Consider the following 21,402-nt stretch of genomic DNA (forward strand, 5'->3'; position numbering starts at 1 on the left):
TAATTAGTTGTAGTTAGTTTAAAATTCAATAGGATTTCCTTGTTAGTCAATTTAAGTTTCATTAAGAATTATGATAATCATTAATGAAAATGATTAGTTGTAATCAATTTAATTATTCTTAACTAATAATTATCAATGAAAATGATTACTTTTAGTTCATTTAAAATTCAATGGCATTCCCTAAGTTAAATGTAGTCAATTTAATTTTTAATAAGATTCCTTAACTCGGTAGGTTAATTAATAGTTATAAAAATAAAAATTAGAAATAAAATAACATTAGTAAATCAGTTCTTTTGATAACTAAAAATTTTGGAATTTTTTTTGATAAAAAACCAAATAAAAAAATAGATAAATATTAGAAATAAAAATATATAAAATAATTTTTTTATATATATTTCAATAGGTTATGCTATTTCCAATAGCATAATAAGTTTAATATTGCACTGATATCAACAGCATAACTCATGATATAATGTTATTTTGGCAAAAGTTCAACCTTGTGAATCTTTTTAGCATGTGTTACTTTAAAAAAAAATTGTTTTTGCCCTTGTTGATTCATTGATATGGTCTCTACAAAGATCTAACTCCATTTATCTTGATAAAGATAGAAATTTGCAGTATATTTATTAAATTCAGTCTAATTTAGTGAATTAATTTAGTAATTCATTGATCGGGGTTGGGTTTCATTTCAAATTATTATCCCTATTACTTAGGAGCTCAAAAGCCATTGACATGCATAATATGTTAGGATCTAATTCAGAAAATCGTTTGTACGAGGACTAAAGTCATAATTATCTTAGATTTACGGGATTGATGTGAGATTTACCATTTTGGCTACTCAAGTCTCTCCCACACTCGTCAGCCAATTTGGTACTACTGGTGAATAGAGAAACGCAGTAATGGAGCTTGTAAAGCCTCTGGTCTTGGATTTTTAGGTAAACCCATTTCTGTATTCTCTCTCTTTATCGTAAAGTTTGATTCTTTTCTCAAGTTTGGTACCTCTTATTCCTCAAGTTCTGGTTTTTATACTTAAGCAATGATTCTACTACATGGGTTCTTTCCCTTTTTTAGTTTGATTCTTTTTTGTTATGCTGTCTTTAAAATCTTCTTCTGTGTTTGGTTTTTGAGAAAACGGTGGAAGGAGAAAAGAAATTTTGATTCAGCAATTTTTCCTTTAAGTCTTAGCTACTGAATAGAATGATTGGGATTAGTTTAGTAATTGCCTTATAGATGCTTTAATTGCTTATTGTTTGTGTTTTTTTTTGTTTTTATGCGCCAGATTCCATTTAAACTAAAATTAGATCTGTGGTTTAGAATTTTATTGGGAGATGGTGTTTAGAATTTTGCTATCAAATTGGAGCAGGATTTGATGGCAATGCTATAGGATTTTATGAGCACAGTGTCTAGGTCTTAGTGACAGAACCACTCTTCTACAAGACAAATGCCATCAATATTGATTATAAGACTATTTAACGTTTGGACATAATTGGTTTCGAAAAGTAAATCCACCAAGACGTTTATGTTCTCTGGTGACATTCTCAGCATGAACAAAGCCCCATATTTTCAAAGAGATTAACAGAGAATGAGGAATCTCTTGAAAATCCATGACTTAAAGCAAAATAATCATTCATGATCACATCACATACTTGAAACCACCTCCTTCAAACCCATCTTCAAGCTTTTGTATTCTGCAGCGTGGACGACTTTAAGATTAGAATCATCACTACTTAAGACTTTCAATTCAATCTTGATAGTAAGTCAATTCTTACTTAGTCCATTTAGTGGATATGACATCATAAGGACCCGAATCCTGTTTTCTATTTTTCCCTAGTTTTGATTCAACAAGACATTTTTCCCCTTGAAAGGCCTTAAAAGTTCTTATGTTCCCACTTTTTTCCTCAACAAAGAGGGTAAGGAATGACTGCATCTCTCTATTTTTGCATGTGTTTGTTTGTTTTCCTTTGCTGGAAAGATCTCATACATTTCAAGGCCTCACTGGCAAACTGTTTCTGCATTTTACTTCCCAGGACCCAGGATATGTATTCTGATTGACAATTCAACAGCATACTATATAATGGCACAGTCTGTGAGTTTGATCACTATGTGCCCCCTCAAATTGGGGTTTGCTCCTCAGAGAAGAGTTTCCAGTATAAAATATGGAACTTCTGTTTTCAGATCCTCAACCGGCCGCCTCGGGATCCGAGCTGTGCAAGAGAATGAAGGGCCTCGAAGGCTAATTGATATCATCAGAACCATTCCCGAGCTCTCGAGGAACTATTTTCGTAGGCCATCAAGGAGGGCTCTCTTTGGGGGAATTTCCTTGTTAGGTGGCTTTTATGTGGCACAAACAATTTCTCTGTCATTTGGAGCATTAGGAGTAAATGATGTGATCGCTGCTGTGGTATGTGTTTTATTAACGGAGTACGTGACCAGGTTTTATTACAGCCGGCCGAAGGTAACCTTCCCCATTGCTCTTCTCAACAATTTCAAGATGGGATTCACTTATGGCCTCTTCATTGATGCTTTCAAGCTTGCTAGTTAATTATGCTGACGAAACCATTTGAGTCACTCGTCTTTTGGAGACATTTTGGTTCTGTAAAGCTTACTTTGACTTACAATAGTTGTTAATTATGCTTTTAAGCTTGATTTATTATTTACTTTCAGAACGCAGACACCCACTTTTTTGTTTCCTAAATGTGTAATTCATATGGGTTAATGGTGTGGCAAGTCCCTGCATTCTTTCTTTACGTCCTTGTATTCTTTCTTTTTTATTTTAAAGGTCCTTCTACTAATTTTGTCTTAATATCATATGTGTATGTTTTGGAGTGTTCATGCATATAGGTGGCTCGTATGTGGATCCATAATTGTTTCTAACCTAATTTTTGATAAACTTGATTTATTCAAAAAAAAAATTAGACATGAGAGTGTTGGATATATAAACAATAATTTATTCATAGATTTATTTTCAAGCTCGAGGATGCGAGATATCTAGTAACATATTTATATGATATATATACATTAAAGAAGATTCATTGCGTTAAATTTACTTTATCAAATTTACTTTATCAAATTTATACTTTACAGTAAATAAAAAGAATGAGAACCATTTAGTTCATACTCAATAATAGATTTACTGCATCATTTAATAAAGCAAGTTATAAACTTGATTTATTAAAAGAAAAATTAGCTATTAAAAAAAATTAGACTTGAGAGTGTTAGATATATATTATGTAATTTTAATCGATGACTTATCTATGGATCTATTTCCAAGCTCGAGGGAACGAGGTACCTAGTAACATATTCATATGACATATATACATTAAGTAAGATTCATAAATTTACACTTTACAGTAAATAAAGAACCATTTAATTCATGCTCAATAATAGATTCATTGTGTCATTTAATAAAGCAACTTATCATCAATATGTTCACATCTATATCAATCCTTAACTAAGTATCATTTTTATTAATCAAGAAACAACATTCTTAACTCGTTTATTAGTCAGTAAATAACTTTTGACTCGCTCATTTAACAAGATATTACTTTCTTTGACCAAAAAATAATCTTTCAACGCATCCATTTAAGAAGACATTGTTTTTATTAACTAGAAAATAATCTTTCGACGCGTCTATTTAACATGGTATTACTTTTAATAATCAATAAATAATCTTTCAACACGCCAATTCAACATGATATTATTTTTATCCTTTTAATTTCATAATTTTATGCTAAAATTACAATTAAAAAAATTCCTTATAGAATTATTGAAATAAACTAATAAATTACTTCAAGGTATTGAATACTTGCCTAACACCTGTGCGCGTTATGCAGTCCTTTGATGTTAGTTTAACTCCGTAGCCTCACTTGTATTACTAAGATTAATGAATCACTAATAATTCTTTCACCATAAAAATCAATCTTATTTTCCATATAAAATTTTTAATTTAAAATTGACACAACTCAATACGATTCATGTATTTTCTTAATCCAACCTGCTTAATGTTCTATCACATACTTAACCGAATTCCTCATTTATAAGGGGATAAAATTTCTTTTCTTGATTATTATTATTATTATTATTATTATTATTATTATTATTATTATACATAAATTAATCCTAAATAAATATGTTCCCCTCATTGTCAAGGCCAAAACTCAACCCTCCACTTTTTGGTAATCTTAGCTTAAACCAATGGAAAAGGTATGGAAGGATCTCTTTTTTTATTTTTATTTTGAAATTTCTTATTCTTTCTCTCCATTTACATTTATACACATGCTATTTAGCATAATTTTAATCACTTGTATAATTTCTCCAATTTCTTTCCCATCTCTTCCTCTTGGCCAAAAGTGAGCACTAAAAGGAGGGGGTTTCTTTTTTTTCTTTTTTTTTGAATTAATCAATTATCTAATCTTAATACATGCTTATAATCATCAACAAGCCATAAATTTCATCATTACATAACCCACAAAACAAATCCCTAATTTTACATAATATAAACAATTGCATTTCTTCACCAAAACATTAAATTAAAACACTTAATTACATAGAATATGTCCATTATTTCAATGGAAGAATGTTTCAAGGAAGGAAAGCAAGAAAACCCCAAGTTCTCTTCTCTTTCTCCCTAAACCCTAGCTTTTAATTTTTTATTCTCTTCAAAATAACTCTATAATTCCTTAATCATCCCTTTTGATCCCTAAACATATCTCAACTTCCTTGATTACACTTAATTCCTCTCTTTTTAGAGTGAATTTAGAAAGAATTTGAAAGAAATATTAAACCCCCTTCTCTTAGCTTCAAAACCGGCTGCAAAGAGAAGAAAATTGGCCATTTATGTAGCCTAATTTTCTAATTTTGCACATTTATCCCATTTAGTTTACTTTTTTTTCCCCCAATTTATCCCCTGTCCTTTTCTTCTTAATTAATTAATGCATTACCACTTTTTTTTTTGTTTAATTTCATCCCTCTCATACATTTTTTTTTTAATCCCAACCCATTTTGATCCCCGGATTAAAAATAAAGATATCCTCTTTTTATTTTTGGTTGGGTTAGATTATAACCAAGTTTTTACAATCACGATATTGAACAAATATCTATTTCATGGTTTATGATAAAAATTATGAGCATTGTTTTTTTTCATATATTTAAGTAAAAGTTGTTTTAAAAAAAAACAAAATTATTAAATCCATTTGAGTGTATGGATTAAGTTACAAGGTGATTGGGGTCATCCAACATATCATCGTCTCAATACTTCAAAAAAACTTTTATCTTGATTTTTTTATAAGCTAAACCATGTTTCTATTAGTCATTTAGATTGTTTTTAAATTTATGAAATCAATTGATTCATATCAAGTTAGATCTAATATAGTTTAATTAAAAACTGACATCATGCAAGGAGGAGTTGGGTCAAATTTTTTTTAAGATTTATCTATTTATCCATGTTTAATCAATGGAAAAGTATTTACCATGTTATGTACAGTTACATGGTTTCCTCCACATTCAACAAATGAATCTTCAAATCCATCTTTAATCATAGTTCTAGTACTTGGATTGGGATTTTATTTAAAAAATAGTCTGAGTTATTTAATCTTAGTTATTGAAGCGTATTGTTAACTTGGATTTATAATTGTTATTTAAAATGATATTATTTTATTATTTTAATTTTTTAATTATAACTCAATCAAGCTTGAATTGAGTTAAGTTTAATTAAGTTAATTGAATTATGAATCAATTACATATTTATTCAAATTTAGTTAGATCAATACATAATATTATTTTTTATTTTAAAAATATATAAATTTATTTTAAAATTGTAAAAATGTTATAAAAAATATGTATTTTCTACTTATATTTTTATTTCTCTCCCGTTTATATTTATCTCTGTTGTGCTACGTAATACCATAATTTTTCTTCAAAGATTGGCATATTCTAAAATGGGTATTCCTAAATCAAAATTAAATCCTTTTCAAACCGGATTTTCTGTCATGTGTTGCAATGTATTCTATCAGTCTCATTCCTACCACTCTATGACACCACACCACAAGTCATCAACCACGTGTCAATTTCCCAATAGAACAGGAAACACATCCGTCACGATAAACACCCTCATTAAAAGGATAATACGGTAAATTCCACATCATCGTGAACTTCACGCTTCCTCCTATCTTCAAAATAAATAAAAAGAATCCCCAAATCAAAATCTCTCACAAGAACTCCAGAATTAGGGTTTCTAATTAAACCCTAAATTCCCTACGAATTCGAACAATTGAGTTAGGTGTTTTCATGATCAGGTTCAATTCGAAGATTGCGATTCGAAAAATTCAATCTTGAATCAATGGATTTGGACTATAATGGAGGCAACACCACCAACACAAACAAGCGAGTTTTTCACAGATTAGGAGGCGGGCAATCAGTGAACGACACGTCAAATCAGCATAACCATCAGCATCAGCAGAATCAAAAGGTCTGTTACCACTGGAGAGCTGGAAAGTGCAATAGATTCCCATGTCCGTTTCTCCACCGTGAACTTCCAGCACCGCCGCCGCATGCGTCTGTGAACGGGGGAGGAGGAGGAGGAGCGAAGAGAGGGTTTGCGGGAAATGATTCGTCCTCTTTTTCAGGGAGGAGGGGTGGTAATAGTAATTATAGTAATAGTTGGGGGCGATTTGGAAATAAAGGTGATGTTAGAGGGGTGAAAAGGGTAAGTGTGGAGAAAGTGTGTAATTTTTGGGTACAAGGGAATTGTAGTTTTGGTGATAAGTGTAGGTATTTGCATTCTTGGAGTTTAGGTGATGGGTTTTCTTTGGTGACTCAACTTGAAGGGCATCAAAAGGTTGAGTGTTTTTTGTGATTTTGTAGGATTTTTTGTAATCTGTTTTTGTGGGTTTTGGAATTGGTGATTGATTTTGTGCTTTTTGATGTGAGCAGGTGATTAGTGGGATTGCATTACCATCTGGGTCTGATAAGCTGTATACAGGGAGTAAAGATGAGACTGTTAGAGTTTGGGATTGCCAGTCTGGACAGGTTGGAGTTTTACTTGTTTTTCAGTTTGAATTTGGTTTATTTTTTTTAGTAGACATGACGGTTATGATTGTAATTGAATTTTAATGATGTGCTTTTGATTGGAGCACTGGTGTTTCAAATTGATGTTTCTAATGTTTGTATTGGATCAATTATCCGATTTCTGTTAAAGCTAAGACTATGATTCTATTGAGATATTCAAAAGCAAGATACCAGCGGGGAGTTGCTTAAGTTCCATCATTTTCTTTTTTATAGTATATAAAAAAATTATTTTTTTTAATGGAAAATATTACTTTTATCTACTTTTTTTTCTTTGGCTCATCTAAATGTTTAGTGACAAACTTGCTATATGAATGTTGTTTGCCTCTGTTGTTTTGGCAGTGTACGGGTGTGATTAATCTTGGTGGTGAGGTTGGTTGCATGATTAGTGAAGGTCCTTGGATTTTTGTTGGCCTTCCAAATGTTGTCAAGGTTAGGCAAGCCTCTCTTATTGTTCTTGACTTCCATTTTATATGACTCTAAACCAAATTTATAACAATGTTCAGAACAAAGTTACCTCCATGGGAATGGCTCTAACACAATTCTTTTGCAGGCGTGGAATACACAAACTAACGCCGACCTAAGTCTTAATGGGCCTATTGGACAAGTGTATGCTCTGGTTGTGGGCAATGATTTGTTATTTGCTGGTACGCAGGTAATCTTTTTCTTTCTTGGGCATGGATTATCCTTAAAGTTCTATTGGTTCTCATGTTCTCACCATATACTGTCCACCATTATTTTTAATGTTAGAAAGTATCTTGTTCATCCTATTAGGGATTTTGTTTGCATTATACATACTCTCACATAGTTATGCCTAGACTAACATTGTATGGGTGGGTGTTTGTGCATGCTAGATTGTTTGGAATTGAATTGGAAATAACTTTGACCACTGAATTTTCTTTGGTGTAGGATGGGTCAATATTGGTATGGAAATTCAATGCAGCTACCTACAACTTTGAACCAGCTGTATCACTAAAGGATCACAAAATGGCCGTTGTTTCATTAGTTGTTGGAGCTAATAGACTCTACTCTGGCTCTATGGACCATTCTATAAAAGTAAGTTGGTTTAGTGCCATGTGGAACTTTATCTTTTGTTTTAATGCAGGACCTCCAGTGGTTGTTAGAACTTAGTATAGTAGGTTTGATTCTCCCATGTACTTTTCTTCTGCCTTTTCTTTTAACAATTACTTCATCATGCACTTTTTCTTAGGTCTGGAGCCTTGAAACTTTGCAATGTATACAGACGCTGACAGATCATACTTCAGTGGTCATGTCGCTACTATGCTGGGAACAGTTTCTTCTATCATGCTCGTTGGACCAAACAATAAAGGTTTGCTTATATTAATATTATTCTTCTCCTTTCCCCTTTTACTAGGATAAGGTTATTTAGTTGTTCTCACAATTATTTTTGTTTCAGGCGTGGGCTGCTACAGAAAGTGGAAACTTAAAAGTAACATTCACTCACAACGAAGAACATGTAGGTTATGCAGTTCCATTTGTTTATTTTTCATTGAATTTCAGTGTGTGGTTTCATGTTTTTGTGGCTTTAAATGGTCATTCCATTTTGGTCTACTTAGTGATGCAGGACAGCGTAGGGGAAAGTATGAACAATGTAGGGGCGCTGTTCTGAATCTGACTTTTAGAGGCTTTTTTAGGGCTGTGTTTTTGTGGATTTCTGCTGGAATTTGAGAAAGTATGTGGGTGGGATAGGATTCTTGGAGCCACACCTAGAGGATAGAAAAACCTAAGTTTTGGTTCTTAGGAGTCATACCTAAGGGAGATTGAGTCACACAATCGACAGCAAATTGTTGGAATTTTATTCATCAAACGTCTTTAAAATATCAAATACTACATAACATTTATATAGAGATACTAGTACTCGTAGTCCAACAAGGGCTTATTAATCTATAGAAGAAATCTATTTAGAATAGAAAAACCCTTACTTTAGGACCGGTAGAATACTAAATAGAAATTAACCTTTTTATCACATTTTCCAGCAAATCTGAAAATTACAGAAATACCATTGTCCATAAGAGGTCATCAATCTTGCTTCTTTTGTTGTCTGTAAGACTCTGTATCGCTTAGATCTCAATAAAGTTCTGTGCCAGAACCGTTGTTTGTTTGTTTGTATAGTGTAGCTTCGTGAGGTCTCACAAGGAAGGTTCAATAATGGCCTAGATTTATTAGAGTATTTATAAATTGTCACATTGATAGTATTTATGAATTATATAAGCACATTACTCTAGGGTTCTGAGGGATGGATGCTGATTACAGAAACATCAAAACCCTTATGTTCATGATAAGATGGTGAAGCCATGAAAGGATCTTTTTTATCCTTCTAAAAGTGATTCAGTTCTTTTCAAATCATATTGTTGGAAAAGAGGATAGTTCATTGACTTAACTACCTACCTTCTGCAGGGCCTGCTTACCCTTTGTGGGATGCATGATCTGGAAGGCAAGCCAGTCTTGCTATGCTCCAGTAATGACAATTCAGTCCACCTCTATGATTTACCATCGTGAGTTTTCGGCAATTGCTTTTTCTTTTTGTTAATCCTAGTTTTGTGTGTCGACTTATATTTTGTTCCTTTGCATATTGCTTTTGTTCAGACTTGCGGTTCTTAATTTTAATGCTTTTTACCATGTTCAGGTTCTCGGAAAAGGGCAAAATGTTTGCCAAACAAGAGATCCGTGCCATTCAAACTGGTCCTGGGGGCCTATTTTTCACTGGTGATGGCACTGGTCAAGTGAGAGTGTGGAATTCTGTCGCTGTACCAACTACCACAACTTGATGGCCACTTCTATTTTTATGTGTCATCATGCATTTTTCCTTCTCTATAATTTAATTTTAACCTTTTCTTTTACTGGGTTCTCATGTGATGTAAGTTTGCGGGAGGAATAAATTAAGAAGAGATTGCTAGTTTTGGGTTCCTTCTGTTAGAGAGTGCCATAGTTATAGAAAAGAAGAAACACGTTGCTGATATCCAAGTCATACTGAAGTTCATAGCATTTGCTGCGTTTCGATCATTGTATATCAATTGAGTTCCAAAATAATTTGGAAAGAGTTCCTTACCTTGTGCACTTTCTCTACGATGTCTTCAGGAATGTAGTAGAAAAGGAGTTACTGATGATCAAATTTTCAGTTGCAGCCCGCTCTGCACTGACTCACAGATACTGTACATGTTTCTATATCTTTACCTGGTGGTTTATTTTAACTTTGGGTGTTATTTTTCATAGTGTGAGGTTTGGTTGGGCAGTTATGGTCAAAGGTTGGTATTTGGTGGAGCTAATTAGCAAGCATAATATTATTCAAAAGGTGATTCCTATGTATGAGATGTGATGAAAGCTGACAGGAGCATGCGAGTCCCTTGTGTATTCTTTCTTGCTTCTTTGCAGCGGGGTGGATTGTAAATTGAAGTGGAAAATTAAGGGCAGGAGCACTCATTGATGAACTTTCAATGAATTACTTGTTCTCTGTTTCCGTAGCGTTCAAACAGTTTTCTCAGCCTGTAACAAATCTGGACAGATTAAACCACTGTAAACACTGGTTTCAAGGGGTCTTCGACTTCCTTATGGGAGAATCCAAACCAGCGAGTTATCTTGGGTTTTGTGGCGATCCAGGACTGATCTGCGAAAAGAAATGATTATTGACTAAATAGATGGAGAGGAATCCTCTATCAGGCAAGAAAGGCTTACCATGCTGATCAGACTCAAACAATCGGTGACAGGAGAAATTTCTTGACTCTAAGACCGGTCATTTGCACGTTATTAAAAATAACACATTAGAATTTAGAACGCAATGAAGTTTTCCTGCCGCAGTTTCTTTTTATAAGTTCTAGAGAGCATGCATTGTTGTTAAAAATGAAGCAGCATCCTCATCAATATTTCAATATGAACAGACGCTGCTTTATAGTTGCTTAAATGATTCACGACTGCTGTTACTGGTCTTGGCATTGCTGTACCCATTCTGTATTCCTCAAATCAAGCCAAAAACGATCATTCACATTCCCAACTTGCAATTCTGTATTCCTCAAATCAAGCCAAAAACGATCATTCACATTCCCAACTTGCAATTCTGATCTCCTTTTTTATTTTTTACTATTAATATTGGAAGCTTCTGTTTTGCTTTGAAACATCAACCAAGAAGCTATCTTTAAGTAAAATATCTTGATCTTATGATGATCACCAAACACCAATTGCTGAATGGTGACAGGGATGCTTACCCTGATGGGCACGGCTAAGATTTTTCTTCAAATATAATTAGTTTTGTACTTTTGTACTAGTACTCGAATACAACAGCCTGGAGTACTTAGCCGTGCACCGCCACAGTCGTGCAACTCCTGCCATGGTTCTTGTTTCCGTAGCAGTTACACCACAGCTAAAAGATAAGGAAGGAAAAGGAGAAATTTGCTGCTATACAGGACATTCCTCCAGAAACAAATCAAATGAAACAGCAAGCGAAAAGATTGGGAATGCAGAGAGTAGTCGCCCTAGATGATAATGAAAAACATCATCGACAATTTCAATCGTCTCTCCTCTCGTCAGAGAAATTCTCATAATTTACAGCTGCATGTAAAACCTTATAAAAGTACCATACAGACATTACAAGAAATAAGAACAAATGTACTGATGGCATCACATCATTATTTAGAAGAGCAAGTTTACTGATTATATAAGCCCCTTACAAGATTCTTTTTGCATATTTTCCCATCGCTCTCTTCCTTCTTTATATTTTTTTTAGTATTCTCAAAGGATAAGTTCTCAGCTGATTTTACAGGTTAAACATGACCTTGATGGCAGTACTGCCGCTAGCACTGGTCTCAAAAGCTTCCTCAACCTCCTTCTGGGAGAATCCAAACCTGTGAGTTATCAGGGGTTTTACGTCGATTTTACCACTACTCAAAAACTCAATGCATAGTGGCCATGTGTTCTTGTAGCGGAAGATACCGATGACATCAACCTCCCTGAAATAGCAAAGAGCAAAAGCACATGAAATTCTCAATAAATGTAAACACTGATATATGAGGCACCCCTATAGTATTGACACTTTCATTTGTAAATTCTTAGTGAGATATTCTTATCTTGCTTTCCTTTTTTGCACCAAGAGCTTTCATTTATCCACCATTTAACAATTTCCATGTCCATAACCTTAACCGAAAGACTAGAAGAAAAAGAAATACTATCAATTACCTTGCAGCAGCTGGAGTTAGAGGGACAGTCATCTCATTGTGACCCATCCCTACAAGGCAAACTTTTCCTCCTGGCCTAGTGGCACTCAGGGCTGTTGACATGGTTTTGTTAAAGCCTGCACAATCAAAGGTGACATCCACTCCAGTCCCCATAGCTTGATGTATCAATACCACTTCTTGATCTACATCCTGTAAAAGTTTGATCAGAAGAGAATGCTTTTGGTAGTTCGAGAATAAAATGGAAATGAAAAGGGTACAACTTTGATTTGGGTTGTTTCAGGTTGTCTTTAAAGCAGAAACAACCCCAGGCTGGATACATCTGTTATCGAATTACCAATCCATTTACCATCTGAATCGATTCATGAAGATTTTAGGCTGTTGGGTTATTCTATAGTTCTTTCCATGCTAACAAGAGACAAACTTTTCATAATTCATAATAATATGTGAATGGGGTTAAGATTCTACTGTGTAATGAGAAAAAATTGAAATATATGTATAAGAAACCTGAAGACTTGTTGAAACTTTAACAATTTCATCAGCACCAAGATCCTTGGCGACAGATAAACGGTAGTCGTCCACATCCACAATGACAATTCTGGGTGCTCCAAAAGCACGAGCTGCTAGCAGTGTAACAAGTCCTATGGGTCCAGCTCCCATGACCAACACATTTGTTTCTGGACCAATATTAGCTCGACGGCAAGCATGAACTCCAACACTTAAAGGCTCACACATTGCCCCTTCCTCCAAGCTGACATTATCTGGCAGTTTAAAACATAGGTCTGCAGGATGCACCACCTGTTGACAAGAATGAAAGAATCGTCAATGCTATCCCTATTTCCTCGGTAAATCCATCTGCACCTCATTCATTTCTTCAAACAATGTCAAAAATATGCAATTCCAGAGACTCAACCATTGGCAACAGGAGTATTTCAAACCTATCATTGAAGCATTACTATGGAAATGACAGGTTACAAAAACTTTCCAAGAGGCTCGATGTACGAGACTTATGAATTATTCAATTTTCAAAACGGTACAAATTAAACTACATGAATGTTACATCAACCTCCAGACATGGATGTCCATCTGGTAACATGATGGTATATATTTCCATTACATGTTCATAGAACTACTCCAACTAGAAAATTAAAAATGGCCAAGTACATCGATGCTTTAAGCATAAAAAGATCCCTTGTGCAAGCAAGGCCATAAAAATTATGCATTATTACACTACCATAGTTCTTATCACAGGATCACACAGACTTAAAGTGTGAAATGCAGCATATTCGTTACCTGATTGGCAAGAGACCCGTGAACCGGTGGAGTTGCAAAGAACTTCATATCAGGGCATAGATTGTATCGACCCTCTTTGCAAAGGTTGCATCGCCAGCAACTAATCCCAGGTTCCAATGCCACACGGTCTCCAGGCACAAGACTCTTAATCTCACTTCCAACCTCCTCTATGATCCCAGCACACTCATGCCCAATGACCATTGGCTCTTTCACTACAAAATGTGCACACTTCATGGTCTGAAAAGAATGACCGAATAATATACTTGTCAGACACCAACATCAAAAGGGAGAAACCCCAGTAATTGGTATAAACAATTTCGGACTAAACTCATTAATTCCCCGTCTGCTTGCACGAAAACAACGAACTAACTTATTAATGTGCACCGTTATTATTACTTGAATACAGAACCTAGACTTTACGAATTCGACTATATGCATGAATGCCTCAAATACTGATTTTTGGTTCATTTTTTCCATAATCCCAGCTACCCATCAAGAGTCGACTGAATTAGCCAATGAGTAGATAATATACAGAACACAAATCACAATAATCAGTGGCATGGATAGCTTAGGCAATTGATGAGAAGTTGAGCCATACCTTAAGATAGTGAACATCACTTCCACAGATACCAACAGCTTTCATTCTTACTCTAACATCATGGGGTCCTAAAAATGACAGAAAACAAACAGACCAATCACACAGTAAATCAAATTAAGTAAAGGGCACTCAATAGAAATTTATATATATAGATTTGTCAATAAACAATATCATATTCAGACAACATCATGAACAAGAATATTGGTTAATACTTGGTACTGCAAGATGATGCAGAAAGAGAGAGATTGGATAAGTACCAAGACAAGGGAGCTTGAAAGGCTGAATCTTGAGAGTATTGACACCAAGAAGCCAAGCGGCCATGTTCTCCTCTTCTCCATCTTTGGTTTCCCCATGTGACATCCCTCCTTTGCCCATGTTTGCTATATCCTCTTTGAACGCCGACACAAACAGACTGTAAGTCAAAAGCTTTAGAGTGTGAGATCAACAAGCACTAGGATTCTGTATTCACAAGGCCATGAAAGATGTAAATATAAGGAAAGGAAAAAAAGAAAAGAAAATATGTGATGACTAGGAGAGATAAGGGTTGGACAACAAGCACCTTAATTGATTCTGTCGGTCATATTCTGCTTATTTATTTTCCTATCACCTTTGGCATCCATATCTCATTGTCCATATCCATTCCATTATTCTCGGCTATTGATTTTATCCTGATTATATATATATATATATATATATATATATATTCATATTCTATTTAACTATGCAAGGAACCTAATGCATTTTCAACATCAAGTTTGCTTTCTTTCATTTGCCACTTGAGACTTTGGTGCCATTGCCACATGAAGTTACAGGTTCCAAACAAAAGTTAAAGATCGATCACTTTCAGTAAAAGCCAAAGCCAATGGAGCAGAGAAGGACTGGTAGGTCATTAGCATTTCTCAGTCAAATAAAGAATGGACTTTTCAGTAAAAGACAGTGAACAATACAGGGCTGGTAGGAAGCAACACTAGCTTACTAGTACAAAATAAAAGTGGAGGTTTTTGGATTAGATAAGATTCTCTTCTATACAAAAGGATGCCATTTTCGATCTTCTTCTCAAGGAAGAGGATACAATTAAGAATCCCATTTGATAAAAAACAGTGAAGAACAGAAAGAAAGTGAGAGATGGCACATGGAGGTGGTGGTGGTGCTGATGTTATGGCATGCAAACAAGAAGAACAAGAAGTAGAGAACAAGGCTGCTTGGCTTCTTGGGATCAAAACCCTAAAGATTCAGCCTTACCATCTTCCTCCTCTTGGTAAGGTCTAGTCTCCTTTTAGATCATAAAATTCTGAGTCAAAAACATTATAATTGCTTCTCATTTAACTTAATTTCAATCTTCTATTAGAAATTGTTAAGGAAACTGAATGTTTAATATATCTAATGATGAAATTTTATAGGTCCTCTTGATGTTAAAGTAAGGATCAAAGCACTTGGTATATGTGGAAGTGATGTTCATCACTTCAAGGTGAAAATCCAGTCTTAAACCTCATATCAGTACCCCAACAATATATAATTTTTTGATAGAATCCCTGACTACTAATGCTATCAATTGAGTCCCTCCTCTTTTTTTTTTTTTTTTTTAATCATGGAATCTAGCAATATCTTTAAACACAAAATAGTGCAGAGTACATCCTGTTTCCAAAACCAGTGGCTATGATCTGCCAGATCATTTTCTAATTGATTTAACAGTAATTGATAAAATTGGTAGTTGAGAGACTCAATTGGTAAACTATATATAGTTGGGGGACTGATATTAGGTCTGTCCTTAGTTCTTGCCTTTCTAACAATGTAATCCTGCTGTATTGGCTCTCGTTAGCTGCTGATCATGTCCTAAATGTTATACGTGAATACTGTTTTCATGATCACAAGACAATGAGATGTGCAAGCTTTGTTGTCAAGAAGCCAATGGTTATAGGACATGAATGTGCTGGGATCATAGAAGAAGTTGGGAGTGAAGTGAAGTCTCTAGCTGTTGGTGATCGAGTAGCATTGGAACCTGGAATCAGTTGCCGAAGATGCAATCTTTGCAAAGAAGGTCGCTACAATTTATGTCCAGAGATGAAGTTCTTTGGTTCTCCACCAACCAATGGCTCTCTAGCTAACAAGGTGATCAAATTGTTGTGGAAGGAGTTTTTTGCAACACATGTCATTGTTGTCTTGAGGCACTACTGGTGATAAGAAACTTGAATTTTGTTTTATGATACCAGGTAGTGCATCCTGCGAATCTTTGTTTCAAACTACCAGACAATGTGAGCCTGGAGGAAGGAGCTATGTGTGAGCCCCTCAGTGTTGGTGTCCATGCCTGTCGCCGTGCACAAATTGGTCCTGAGACAAATGTATTGATCATGGGAGCAGGACCAATAGGCCTCATCACTTTGCTTGCTTCTCGTGCATTTGGCGCCCCTAGAGTGGTGATTGTTGACGTTGATGATTGCCGTTTATCCATTGCAAAGAATCTTGGTGCAGATGAGATCATTCATGTCTCAACAAATATTCAGGTTATAAATGCTGAACAGTCAGGAATTTGAGAAATTGTGTTATGGTCTAATGCGCAAGTGATTTTACAGGATGTAGATGAAGAGGTAATAAAGATACAAAATGCTATGGGTTCAGGAATTGATGTGAGCTTTGATTGTGTTGGATACAACAAAACCATGACTACAGCCCTGAATGCCACTCAATCAGGTGGTAAAGTTTGCCTTATTGGTTTGGCCCTGACTGAGATGACTGTCCCTCTTACCCCATCAGCTGCAAGGTAAGCAATCTCTTATTGCCAAGGAACAAGACATTACATTTGTATGTCCTGATGATAGGAGGGTGTTTTTGTTGTAGGGAGGTGGATGTTATTGGCATATTCCGGTACAGGAACACATGGCCACTCTGTATTGAATTCTTGAAAACCGGCAAGATTGATGTTAAGCCTTTGATAACTCACAGATTTAGGTTCTCACAAGAGGAGGTAGAACAAGCCTTTGAGACTAGTGCTGGTGGTGGCAATGCCATTAAGGTCATGTTTAACCTGTAAGGATTATAGCTAAGGTATCCATTTGTATAGCCAGTAAGAAAGCACATATGCTAAGCTTTCTCTATTGGATTTTTTATCCATTTGCAGAAAGCTAATCTAAGTATGTGTAAGCTAATAAATAAGGCACTGGAAAATTTGCTCTTTTTTTCCTCTTTAGGTTGTCTTGATTGATAATTCCTGATGAGCCACAAGAAGATCATGTGTGGAAAGGAAGAACATGGGGGTCGCCACATAAAATTGTAGATTAGTCACTCTTAGATGACAGCTGTTAATCAGAGACTGTAATCGAGTCTGCCATGAATGTGCACTTTAGGGAAGGACACTTCCTTACAGACTGCAGGGGGTGATAACTCCTGCTTGGAGTTAGCAGTATCTGCAAGACTTGCTCCATTTGATGAGGAAGCAGCTTCAACAGCATTCACAGAATTTCGAAAATCAAGCTCCTGTTGAATCACAATCTGAAGAGAAGATAACTGGGTTTGTATTTTTAAATGAGCAATTCAATGGATGCATTGCAGAGTCTCTGAGGATACTTCAGAGCAAAAATGACAGCAACAGGTGTACTTTTGATGATGAGGAGGACTTGCTAATGGCATGCATTATAGAGGAGATGACAATAGAGGTCCATGGAGATAGAGGACGCTCCTCTCCGCCTTTAGTGTGTGTCTATATATATATATATATATATATATATATATTTGGGTACGGTACGGAGATGCATCATGTTAGAGAAGGAGTTATCCTCCTTCGTATTCGAAAAAGTCAGGTATTTTTATCTTCTTTCACCTCCACCTCGTGAAGGAAGAACGAGCTTTATATCCAGCTCCATTCGGATAAATAGAGGTAGACCTTTACGGAGACAGGTATAATTGCAATCTCTACAGATTTAAAGTGAGTGCAAAAGCTTTGAAAACTTTTTCCTTCAGGAATATCTTGTACAATGGGTGCAAATTGAATCACTGTGACTTGGCCGTCGAGAAACTTGTTAATGGAGGTTTTGTTACTGAAACGTTTACAGGGGTGTTCGAGATTCTGCCAGAAATTGTTTTTTAAAATATTTTTTATTTGAAAATATATTAAAATAATATTTTTATTTTTATTTTTTAAAATTTATTTTTAATATAACATATCAAAACAATTTAAAAATATAAAAAAATTAATTTAGAGTTAAAAAACAATTTCAAATTTTAATAAAAAAATACATTAAAACTCAAACAAAAACACCCCGAAGACAAAGACATGCAAAAACTGAAGATCAGCGAAGGACAAATGTCAAGAAACTTGAATAATTTCTCGACTTTTAGAATAGAAAAATCCTCTGCACATGCATCCAAGATTGACTTATGAAAGCTCAAACTCATTAATTTCTCCTTGGATGCCTTGAATTCTTGCATTAATCGTATTCATGCTCTCGTATTGCATTCTTTCTTCAAATATCAGACTCGGTTTGACAATGTGGTATGGTGAGGTTGGAGATGTTTTAGGCTAATTATAATTTTAAAAGTTGCTTGGTTTCATTGCTTAAACATATTTTTCATCCCAAATTCTGTTAAAAACTTGAATCTGAGAAAAGTTATAATTTTTTTTTTTAATCATGCCTTTTCAAACCGCAATCCTAAAAGTTATGATAATATTAAACACATTTTTAGATATAATTTGATTATTATCGTGAGATAAAAAAAATAAAGATAATAAAGATAAAAATATATTTGGTTGAAGAAACAAAGATATAGACATAAAAATAAATATATTTCTAGAACAATTTTAGAATGATTTTTTGTATTTTCAAAACAAGAAATATAGAAGGAACATGTATCTAGAGATAATATTTATTATTTTTATTCTTTAAATATCATTTTAAAAAACTTTCAATTTCAACTAAGACATGTAAGGATAAATATAATTATTATCGTAATTTTAAAACTCAACTTAGGAGGTCAATCCTAGAAAAAGCCCGGGCCACTGGTCGAGGCCTAGGTCACAGATCGGGTTGTCCCGAGTTAGCGTAAGAATAAAAATGGTTATTATCATAGTTTAAAACCTGATTCGGGGGTCGACCGGGACAAACCCCCAGTCACGGGTCAAGAGGATCGACATGAGTTGACCCAAGCCAATGTATAGATAAGAATGATTATTATGATAGTTGTAAAATCTTATTTTGATCAAAAACTTCTTTCAAAATAGTCAACGGATTTTTTATCCATGTTTTATCTCAGATTGATTTGAGTTTTTAATTGAATTATGTTGAGTCAATTCTTTTAATTTTTTTTAAACTCGGACTAGTTTAGGCTCTGAGTCGATCCAGTTCCAGATCAACCTATCAAAGCTAATCTTGGTTTTGTAACTAGAGTTATTATAATATTATTAGTTTCAACACTTAATATAAACTAAAATAATATATATATATATATATAAAAGTTTCACAACAATACATATTACATATTAAAAGTAAAATTAATTTTTTCAAATTTCATTATGTCTGTTCCACCGTAAACAAACAAGATATACAAACAATTACTTTATTTTTACATCATTATCAAATACAATCTTATCTCTCTTTTCTTTTCCTACCTTGTCTCCTCCAATCCAAACAGTAACTTGGAGTTCATATTCATTGATGAAAATCCAAAATATAGCTTTCCAGGCGAGAGGACTGTCTCCAGACATAACCATGCCAGCTGACTAATTCATCCACAAGCTCAAATAAGTATGAACCCATTGCATAGTTTACAGTGATGTTATTCAAAACTATGTAACATAGTCAGGAGTTCAATTTTTTATCCTCTCATAAAATAAATAAGGACTGTCTCGTTAATTCTGAAGTAGAAAAGGTGAAACATTTCTCTAAAATCTTGGGGATATTTTAAATATTTAATTATTCTATGATTCTACATCTAGACCAGAATATTATCAGGACCATCACATATCATGAAATGGCTATCACCAGGGCAAGTTAGAGGAATCTGAGTAACCTTCGAGTCTAAAAGCAATCTGACCAAATTTAGACAGCATTATTTATTTATTAAGATGGGTGTTTGAGTTAGTTTATATATATTTTAACTAATTTTATAAATTTTGAAATTAATAGTCATGTAACCTTTCAGTGATCTTGAGATTTGTGAAGAACAAACCTAGAATTTGACTAGTTACCTTCGTCTAGATTCAGACAGCACTGTTCCTGCATATGTAAGAGGTGGCCGAAGCTGAACCCTTTAAACTAGCCAGTTCATCTGTACTATTCCTAGGATTTTTTCTTAATCAAATTGTTCAATGTATACTGCCAGCATTTCCACGACAAGCATCTTGAAAGAAAATGTTTCCTCCATTGACAGATAAACTTGGGGCAAATTGATAAGGTTCTGACAGGTCGTTCAACTACTTTTTGCCCACCTAGCTTGATTTGACTCTTACAAGTTTTGTTCTCTCGTCTTTCAATCTCCCAATCTAATTTTATATTAAAGATTCACCATTAATATGAAGTCTGATGGGCTCTCTTAATGAGTTCTTGAGTGCTACTGTGTGATGGTGTGCAAGCATGGTTTCTGGTTTCTTTTTTAGTCACTTTAGTAGAGTATACTTGGAATAAAGCCTTGCTGCTGTCACTTCCATTAGTCGGAGCACTGAAAATGTGGAATTTTGACGTGTGAGTGTTTAGGAGTGCGTCTTTTTTTTCTTTTTTTTTAATGCGTTTTGAAAACATGATTTATTCAAGAAAAAAATATAAAAAATAATTTAATATATTTTAAAATAAAAAATAATTTTCAAAAGAAACTTCCACCCTAATAACAAACACTCGTCTCTTTGTATTTTCTATAAGTAAATTTTGATAGGAAATATATTAAAATAATAATTTCTTAGAAGTTTTTATTTTATTTTAACATTAGTATATCAAAATTATTTAAAAATACTTAAAAAACATTAATTTAATATTTTTTTTTATAAAAAAAACATATTTAAAAACGGGTTGGAACTTAAAAAACAAACACCTCCTTAAATAAATAAATGATGCTTAGAATGTATCCATCAATTAATTAGTGATGCTTGTTTTATTTCAATGCTAGCCATCATCCGATTCCAATAAATTACGGGATAATGATATAATTAATCATCATTAGTTAGATTGAAAGGATGGATTTAGTCTCCGAATGTGGAAGTTAATTTTGAAAAACTTCTTGATTGTAAAACAAGAAATATAATTAAATTCTATTATTTTTTTAACCAAAATTAAATTGAATAAT

At 34.1% G+C, this 21,402-nt stretch overlaps 4 protein-coding genes across 6 annotated transcripts; 3 read left to right on the top strand and 1 right to left on the bottom strand.

The window, feature by feature from the left end:
• Positions 1–820: 820 nt before the first annotated feature.
• On the top strand, positions 821–2,747 carry LOC133678215 (uncharacterized). Of its 2 annotated transcripts, none has more exons than XM_062100455.1 (2): positions 821–935; positions 2,028–2,747. In XM_062100455.1, the coding sequence occupies exon 2, from the start codon at positions 2,075–2,077 to the stop codon at positions 2,540–2,542; it is 468 nt and encodes a 155-aa protein (XP_061956439.1). In that variant the 5' UTR covers positions 821–935; positions 2,028–2,074; the 3' UTR covers positions 2,543–2,747. The 2 variants fall into 2 exon arrangements, with proteins under 2 accessions (XP_061956439.1, XP_061956440.1); XM_062100456.1 differs by having other exon boundaries at positions 833–935; positions 2,035–2,747.
• Positions 2,748–6,165: 3,418 nt separating this feature from the next.
• LOC133678553 (zinc finger CCCH domain-containing protein 48-like) lies at positions 6,166–10,274 on the top strand. The gene is made up of 9 exons (XM_062100902.1): positions 6,166–6,835; positions 6,931–7,026; positions 7,405–7,494; positions 7,616–7,717; positions 7,972–8,118; positions 8,273–8,392; positions 8,480–8,539; positions 9,481–9,578; positions 9,710–10,274. The coding sequence occupies exons 1-9, from the start codon at positions 6,338–6,340 to the stop codon at positions 9,849–9,851; spliced, it is 1,353 nt and encodes a 450-aa protein (XP_061956886.1). The 5' UTR covers positions 6,166–6,337; the 3' UTR covers positions 9,852–10,274.
• A 1,280-nt stretch (positions 10,275–11,554) lies between these two features.
• On the bottom strand, positions 11,555–14,686 carry LOC133678556 (sorbitol dehydrogenase). The gene is made up of 6 exons (XM_062100905.1): positions 14,394–14,686; positions 14,137–14,204; positions 13,539–13,775; positions 12,753–13,043; positions 12,250–12,437; positions 11,555–12,023 (listed from the first exon to the last, which is right to left on the bottom strand). Exons 1-6 carry the CDS (start codon positions 14,509–14,511, stop codon positions 11,831–11,833), a joined length of 1,095 nt encoding a protein of 364 aa, XP_061956889.1. The 5' UTR covers positions 14,512–14,686; the 3' UTR covers positions 11,555–11,830.
• Positions 14,687–14,937: 251 nt separating this feature from the next.
• On the top strand, positions 14,938–17,307 carry LOC133678555 (L-idonate 5-dehydrogenase). Of its 2 annotated transcripts, XM_062100903.1 has the most exons (6): positions 14,938–15,394; positions 15,537–15,604; positions 16,009–16,245; positions 16,347–16,637; positions 16,707–16,894; positions 16,972–17,307. In XM_062100903.1, exons 1-6 carry the CDS (start codon positions 15,262–15,264, stop codon positions 17,162–17,164), a joined length of 1,110 nt encoding a protein of 369 aa, XP_061956887.1. In that variant the 5' UTR covers positions 14,938–15,261; the 3' UTR covers positions 17,165–17,307. The 2 variants fall into 2 exon arrangements, with proteins under 2 accessions (XP_061956887.1, XP_061956888.1); XM_062100904.1 differs by lacking the exon at positions 14,938–15,394 and having other exon boundaries at positions 15,546–15,604; positions 15,956–16,245.
• The last annotated feature ends 4,095 nt before the right edge of the window (positions 17,308–21,402 follow it).

The sequence above is a fragment of the Populus nigra genome, chromosome 18 (genome assembly GCF_951802175.1).
Source record: "Populus nigra chromosome 18, ddPopNigr1.1, whole genome shotgun sequence".
Classification (NCBI taxonomy): Eukaryota; Viridiplantae; Streptophyta; class Magnoliopsida; order Malpighiales; family Salicaceae; genus Populus; species Populus nigra.